Here is an 8,778-nt window from a genome sequence, read left to right on the forward strand (position 1 = left end):
CCCTTAAAAATCAAACCAAATCAGCAATTTTCAGCAATAAAGCAGAACAAAATACAGAAAAAAAACAGCTGTTGATCACCTCATTATAAGAATGATTGTGTTTTCATTACCTTCGAATATATCTACATACATGATGAGTCTCCTTCCATGGATTCCGCATTGTTGAACTGCCATGTTTTTACAGTAACCCGGAAGAGACAAACCAAGCACTGGCTGTAGGGGCATTCAAGGCGTTCTTATCTATATTCAAAGGTTCAAACAATGGGCAAGACCCTAACAACTTTATAGATGTGATATTTCCCTAATAAAATGAATGTGTCCTATGTTTCTATTCCTATGTTTGTTGAACTAAAGTGTCTTACAGATATGACAACACTTCATGTGTTGCACCTTAGTTTGTTGAATGAGCGACCATGTCACCCATGGTCATGTGTTTTTTTATTCGACACAATTCGAACTCTATATAGCATGCTCACAGTACTTGTTAGTAGGATCAATTCACTGCTGGTTTGGCTCTTTTCATGAAACTTGTTGACAGCAGCCCTCCTCTATAACAATCAATGTGGTAAAATGCAATGAAAATAACTATGTTTAAAATAGTAGTATGTGCAGGTAATTTCCTTGCTCAGAGGCAGACCACTTCCTCACAGCAGGAAACACACATTGAGTCTCTGTGTTTTCCTTTCAGCACTGGATGTCCAGGAGCAAGAGTTATGGATGACTCAGCTACAGTTGTGTTCCCAATGCCACTCTGATAGCAATGCCAAGGTACATACACACACAAACTGTGTGAGAGTGAGAGTGAGAGAGTGAGTGAGTGAGTGAGTGAGTTTTATGACTGTTTGAATTTACATTGATCCTTTTCTCTATACTATGCCTCTTTATTGAATTACGGCTCTTTCAAATGTACAGAAAAGTGCTTGGCCCGGCAGACAGGTTTGTGAACTTTTACCATCAATTGTTAAAACAAATATAATGTGCCATAGGGACATCATGATGATCAACCATAAATATTCATACCAAGGGGGGTCACGTGACGCAAATGGCGGAGTAGGCAGCTCATCGTTTGTGCTCCCGCAGCTCGGTATCCTTCAGACTATTTTTCTGTGGAAAACGGTGGTTTCATTGGGCAGTCTTCGATGCCTAGACCTAAGAGAGCGCCTTCTAGGCAGAACATACTTAATTTGCTCGCGAAACCCCCTGTGTCAGGAGTTCAGTCACCAAACTCGCCATCTAGCAGCCAAGCTAACATGGCGGACGACACGCGGCCGCTTCTAGGTCAAGTTGACGCCGACAGTTTGGTGGAAAGAATAACCGCTGAAGTGCTCAAAGGTGTAAAGGCTTCCTTTAATAAGAAGATCGACCCAGTTTTGAATAAACTCGAGGCATGTTCGTCTAAAATCACCGCGCTGGATGGTCGTATTACAGAGGCTGAAGACCGCATTACGAACTCCGAGGACGCTATTGCAATCCACATCACTAAACTTTCCGACGTCGAGAGTAAGCTGGAGGCGGCCATGGAGAAGATCGATGATTTAGAAAACAGGAGCCGGCGGTGCAACATACGTGTCGTCGGGCTTCCTGAAGGCAGCGAGGGTGCTGACCCAGTTGCTTTCTTTAAGACCTGGCTGCCGGAGCTTCTGAAAACCAGTTTTAAAGGTGGATCCGTTAAACTGGACCGCTGCCATCGCGCCCTCGCACGCCAGCCACCCCCCAACCAGCGAAGACACTAGTATTAGAGGAATCTCTTTGAATAATCATGAGCATAAAATCTCGCTGTATGCTGATGACGTTTTGATTTTTTTAAGCTCCCCTACTCATTCTATCCCTAGATTAACTCAACTAATTCATAATTATGGCTCTTTTTCTGGGTACAAAATAAATTTTTCTAAAAGTGAAGCCATGCCTCTTTGTTGCTCTCATACGTTAGACCCAAATATCTCATAGCCGTTTCGCTGGTCTCCAGCAGGTTTCCTATATCTAGGTATAAAAGTCTCGCCACGCTTAAAAGATTTATATAAATTAAATATTGCCCCTCTCTTACAAACTATAAAACAGGACCTCGATAGATGGTGTGGCCTGCCTCTGTCCGTCGAATTTCATTTGATTAAAATGAAACATTCTCCCACGTCTCTGTTATTAACCTTTCAGATGCTGCCGATTATGTTGTCAAAGAAAGTGCTTGCAAAATTTAATAGTGCTATTATATCATTTATTTGGCGTAAAAAAAGACCCAGGTTGAGATACAGTTTTCTTTGCCTACCTATTAAGAATGGTGGCTTAGCAGCACCCTCTCTTTTATGCTATCTGTGCGCGGCACAGCTCAAGTTTCTTTTGGAATGGTTTATCGGTGACCCTGATTCTGTTTGGCTCGGTTGCGAATCCGACTCTCTGGATAAAATCCCTTTACTGAATTTATTATATATTTCTCCTGGCAGGGTGGCAACATTAGTAAAAGATAATGTGATTTTAAAGAATATGTAAAACATTTGGCGTAAAGTCCGGAAATTGGAGGGGTACAGTAATTGCTTCTCTTTGTTGACTCCCATTCATGAGAACCTTGACTTTCAACCTGGATTACGGGGCGGCCTTGTTGACTGGAAGTACAAGGGCATCAGGGTCGTTGGGGACATGATCCAGGGAGGCTCAATCCTCACATTTCAACAAGCGAAAAGCAAATATGGGATCACAGATAAGGATTTTGTCAAATTTCTGCAAGTTCGTAACTTTATTTTATGTAACTTAAAAGATTCCACTGGTGGTCTTGCTATATCTCCCATAGAATCCCTATTGGTAAATGGTACGCAACTTAAATTTTTTATGAAGAAAGTGTATAAGATCCTCTGTAATCTCAACGTAGATAATTCTGTTAAAGTAAAAGGCAAATGGGAATCTGACTTGGGTACAGTAGAGTCTGAGGACTGGGATGCTCTGTGCAGCCAGCCCTCCAGGGTCCTGATGTCTAATTATGCATGGGAGAGGCAATTTAAGATTTTGCATAGACTTTTTATCACTCCTGTAGACAGACACAGATTCAATCCTAACCTGTCAGAGCTCTGTAATAAATGTCAATCTGTTGTAGGTTCATTTATTCATTGTTTATGGAGCTGTTCTCATATCCAACGGTTTTGGAGTATAATTGTTCAACAGCTAAATCTGATATTTAAGTGTCATCTACATCTGAGTGCAAGGACTTGCCTGTTAGGACTAGAGGATGAACTGCCTACTGGCTTTCGCCACAAAGACCTTTTTACACATTTTGCTGCACTGTATCTCAATGTATCTTGGCCTTATGGATCTCTGACAAAACTCCCACTCTCAATCAGTGGAAACAAACTGTGACTGGTATCGTTCCATTTGAGGCTTTTTCAACGGCATTAAAGGACAAACCCTTTGTATTCTATCGGACCTGGGATCCATTTCTTGACTACCTAGGTGCCGCGGCCATATCCTCGGCAAGTTCGGGGATCAGGGTTAATAGCCTGCCTGGGGAACGGAGATTGGCAGAGTTATAGGTGTGATTTAAGCTATCAAACTTGAGTTATGGGTATGTTGATTTTTTTTCTTTCTGTTTTTTTTGGTGGTCCCCGTGATACTTATTTGATTATGTTGTGTGTTGCTTGGTTTTTCTTCTCCTTTTAGTTATGCAGGCGTGAAATTTGTGTTTTTTGTGCACTATCTTGTTTAGTGCTTTGTTTTTTTCTGCGTCTCTGGTCGTTGCCTGCTTGCCAAGAGAAAAAAAAGGTTCAATAAAAGACAAGTGAAAAACCCCAAAAAAAACAAGTTGGTTTGAGTTAAACTGCCCCAATTAACCTCTGAATGTTTTAGCCTGTTGGTTAAATTGCAATTGTGATGCCCGACGCCAACTGCAGTATATCGGCAGGATTCATTAAAAAACGACTACAGCCTCTACAGTCATTTCTGATACGTGGGTTTTGCCATGAAAGTTTACAAGCGGTGGGGCCGGGCTGCTCCAAATCAACCAAAAAAAAGCTGAAAAGGAACATTATTTAAAGTTTGTGGGTGCGTTGGAATTGGACTTGACGCAGAATCCCCTCGCATTGACCTCGACTTTGCAGGTGTGCATACTGCTTTCGAGTGTCTTTCCACCGTGAAAAACGCCCACCAGCTGACATTTTTCTCCTGCCTTCGTTTAACATCTCGCCACAATTCCCCGTTGCTGTCGCGTGTCCCAAACAAAATACACATGGCCAGAATCCCCCCTACCCCTCCCGTCCCCCCTGCCTTCTCCCTCTCCCACAACATACAGAACTAATATATTACATTCTTTGTTATCCCCAATTTACTATCGGACCGATCATATTAAAAATGACGGAACATCCGGCATACCTATAATGCCGACTATATCGTGCATCCCTAATTTCTACTATACGGTACATTCTTTACAGTTAAACAAGGATAAGCCAAGCCTTAGCCTTTTTGATTTTTTTTTTGTATACTAGTTAGTATACAACTGTTGTTGAGGAGCTAACCGCTAACACTGCTAGCCCAAGCCCCCAGGAAGAGCGGCAAGCTATGAAGCCAATTTGACAATGGTGTAATTAAAGCAATGTCGTCAGTCCCGTAATGCACTCAAAGAGACCCATAAGGTTACATTGTGAAAGAAAGGGCTGTAAAACGATTTAACATTTAAAAAGTCTAAAAGATTTGCAACATTAAATTATTTATCTCCATTCAAGTTAACGGAGGGTTAAACCAGAAGTTAGTTGGTCCTGCCAGCGAAAGTCTCCAGTGTACGAATTCATCCGGGTAGTTCCTTTGCAGCAGGAAGGGGCTTTTTTTAGCTTCATGCGCCAGTGAGCAGCTTTTGTAGGAATGAACTGAGCTGTATCCAGGTCCCGATATACATCCATGTGCTAGCTCCCTGGAAAAATGTTAGCACTAGAAAGTGAACAACAACTCTCTGAGCAAGGTTGTTGGCTCGCTCACTGACGGGACTGTTGACATACTTAATTCAAAAGACGTATTTATAGGTACTGTACTTCATATTTGTTTCAGATGCATACATTTGGGAAAAAACATGACCACATGTCCTTTGTCCTCCTAGATATATTACAGTTTATATTTTAATGTTTTGATGTTAAATTAAATGTTTTTCCTGGTTTGTTCGGGATTGTCCTAGTTTCAAGCTAGGTGTCCTGAGTCCTGACACCTATCTCAAACACTGAACTGTCCCAGTTTTTAACACAATTAAAATATTATTATAATATTATACTTGTTTTCAGCACTTAAATGGAGTTTCATAATGTTCTGTTCCAATATAAAAACAAACAATTAAGCAATGCAATTCAATACTGATTGATTGATCTGTATTTGTGTCAGTCAATCGTTGTCAAGGCTGTCACTAGCCTATGGCTCTTTCTACCTGTCAGTATGCTAACAGTTAGCTGTCAGTCATTTCTAAAGAGCTCTAGGAGGCTAACTCCTTCATAAAGTTACCTGGCAATGAAAATGCTGCGTTCATGGCGTCCGTGGTGTTAGAAGGTGCTCTCTGTAGAAGAGATTGGCTGTGTTTAATTGCAAACATTGGGACAAAACTGATTTTGGACTCAAGAGACTCAAGTCACAAAAATGTCATGACCAAAAGTAATTTTTGTCCCTTAAGTTAAAAATGCCATAAAGCAGTAGAAAGTCTGTGTATATAATTTGATAATCCTGCATTGATGTCACCTTTTTATATTCAAGAAATATGTTAAATATGCCACACATAACAATTGCTTTCTGCCTTTTGTTTTGCTCACAGTGACTTGTATGACTTCTATCACTATTTCTACATGCTGACCAACGTCCTGTTCTACGTCAGCTCGGCCATCAATCCCATCCTCTACAACCTGGTGTCTGCCACCTACCGCCAGATCTTCTTCTCCACGTTACGGTACTTCTGTCTGCCCTGCCGCCATACACCCAGGAGGCACCCCCACCCCCTTACCCGCCACTCCATCAGCATCTCCAGCAACCACACCCTCGCCACCAACATCATCAAAGAGACGGCATACTGATTGGGCTGCGATGGGGCACACTCTCTCATACTATAAACCCATCTTGTGGTTAATGGTTCATTTTCATCAAGGAAATTCTGGTACCGGTTTGGAGACTGTTAGCAGAGGCTGATCTGGTACTGGGGTCATTGTCATGTGCCGTTAAGTGCCCACTGTGGTCTTATTTCTGATTCACATTTTATTATATGTTATTGTAAGTGTTTTTATTTAGTATAACGTAATAAAACACATTTGTGAAATCAAAAAACAAAATATGACAATGGAAGAAAAAAAAAGCAAGGACAAGCAGTGAAGGAGTATCTTTTGAAATGTTAACTGATATGTAAATGTTTTATACAGTATATTTCTATGTAAGTGTTTTTATTGGACTTTGGATCATTCACACTTGCTTGGTGCTCTACGGTGTAAATAACTCCACTATTTCTGTGTTTTGTAAGCTTTAACATTTAAAATTTCGGAACGTACTTTCTCTAGAACAATGGCTTCTGGCTTTCTACACCACAAAAGTTCTGATGTAACCTTCCTTTGTGCTATTTTGTGTGAGTATCTGTGGATAAACCTGGCTTTGATGTTAGAAGAAAGAGAGGCAGAGAGTAGGTATTACTCTTTCTTGAATCCAAGTTGCAGTGACAGCTGTATAAATCACTTACATCATTACGACTGACTTCTCTTGCCTCTCTTGGCTTTGTCACAAGCAGCTTTTTAACGACACTTTTTGTTGAATAGAGGGTGGGTCCAGGTAATCGTCACACTGCTTAGACTATAATATGAATGTCTATTGGAATTCTTAATAGTTAACAGTCTTCTGCATTCACAACAGCCTTTTAAAAATGTGAAGTGGGTAGACACAGACATGGAGAAGTGAGCAATTATTTAGTTAAGGATTTGTACAAAACAGTAGTGAGCATGTGGAGCAAATAACACATGTTGGAAATGAAGTCATGCATAGACACAAGCATGCCTACCCGAAATGAAACATTGGGTCTGTGGGGGGCCAGAGACAGGAGCACCTGTTCTGATGCCTCCCCACCAGCTGCTGCTTAAGGAATCAGTGGCAGGCAGTGATCTGGGGACTCCAAAGTTTCCTTTAGGAGCAACATGAAGACGTGAAACAATCTGGACTCTCACATGCTACGGAGAATTAGAAATGCAGTCGCCAGCATTTATCCATGATTCTGAAACAGCATTTTGAAAGGCCAAGAAAATGGAGCTTGTACGATGGGTTGCTCTCTTATGAATGATGTCAGGTAGCTCATAACCACAAACTTTACAAACAATACCATAGTTTCTATGCGTAGAGATTACAGTAGCAAGAATTATGAAAATTATAGCAATGGACTTCATCAGGGGTTTTGCAGGAATGTCCAATATTGACGGTTTTGTCTGGCATCTACAGTACACTACTTATTCCTGCCATGTAAGATTAATTGTCCACCCTGTTATTGACCGTATTGATTACAAACTTGAGCCACTGTATAAGCAAATTGTAAAAAAGAAGCAGAGCTACTTTAATAATCCCTTTAATGAGTGAAATAAATTATTTATTCTTTTCAGTTATACACATAGGCCTGAAATACACTCTCAGGAGCCAAAGACATGCAGTAAATGTGAAGAGATATCAGAGTGATGGAGCTTTGGTGCGTTGCTCAAGGTCATCTCTGGAACCTCTACAGCTCTGGTTCAAGTCCACCACAGACTAGTTGGTACGATGACCTTCCAGTAACCACGCCATGTATCCATGGACTGAGCTGCTGCTACTGTTCTACTGTTACGGCAAGCTAAACTCAATCTTAACAAGTAATTTGTAAGAGCATGGCTGAGAGGCTGTTTTTAATGGGTCATCATAATCATATTATTCGAAATGTTTTCCTTTCTAGAAAATAAATGGACTAGCAGTGACTTGTTACTTGTATTGTCAGTATTCTGAAGTCTAGGCGTGCACATTGTGTTAGGGTAATGCTTTCTCCATGCGTGCACCTGCAGAGAACATGTAACTTATGTATTATGTGAATGTGGTTCTGCGGAGTTTGCTTTGCTTTAATATAAACAAATGGGATGAATGAATCAGCAACACTTGATCATTTGACCACCAAGGGTTTTACTTAATTTTATGAGAGAAGCTTCTATACACTTATTTAAATGGTAAATGGACTGTACTTGTATAGCGCTTTCTCAGGTCTTGCCCACCAACTCCAAAGCCGGCTTTACACAGTATGCCACATTCCACGCCTTGACTCACACCTGCACAGCGATGGCAAAGTCCATCGAACAGAAACTAAGCCACATGTCATCACGACCATGTCAGCACACTGGATGTTAGGTGCATCAGGGAGGCATTTGGGTTCAGTATCTTGGATCCCCACGGAATATCTCGACACATCGAACCCAAAACAAAATGGGGGCCTTCCGATTGGGGGAGACCCGCTCTAGCTTGGGTCTGGAAAGCCACCCCAACCGCCTTACTATTTAAATTTGCTGCAAAAGGAAATCAATGTATTTCATTATAATAGGCTATAGTGATGACACAGAACCAGGTCACAGCAGCTGAATCATTCAGTGTTTGCACTGCTTACGTTACTATGAAGTCCTACTTTAAATTTTTTTATTATGTAGCCTGTTTTTATGTGTACCAGGCTAAACACCAAAAGTTGAGGAGATGTACTGTGAGTGTATACAAAGTCCCATGAAAGAGTGGAGTCAATTTAGCAGATGATAAAAGCATCTGCAGCAATGGTAGAAGCTCTGTAAGGCTGTACTT

At 41.1% G+C, this 8,778-nt stretch overlaps 1 protein-coding gene across 1 annotated transcript; it reads left to right on the forward strand.

The window, feature by feature from the left end:
* Nucleotides 1-5,764: 5,764 nt before the first annotated feature.
* LOC118324731 (neurotensin receptor type 1-like) lies at nt 5,765-6,995 on the forward strand (the record flags this gene model as incomplete). Its single annotated transcript, XM_035657188.1, is given in 1 exon segment — nt 5,765-6,995. A coding segment is annotated over 1 exon segment (256 nt), but the record flags the coding sequence as incomplete, so codon positions are not given.
* Nucleotides 6,996-8,778: the final 1,783 nt, after the last annotated feature.

The sequence above is a fragment of the Morone saxatilis genome, unplaced genomic scaffold (assembly GCF_004916995.1).
Source record: "Morone saxatilis isolate NCDOM2014 unplaced genomic scaffold, NCSU_SB_2.0 Contig15, whole genome shotgun sequence".
In the NCBI taxonomy this organism is placed as follows: domain Eukaryota; kingdom Metazoa; phylum Chordata; class Actinopteri; family Moronidae; genus Morone; species Morone saxatilis.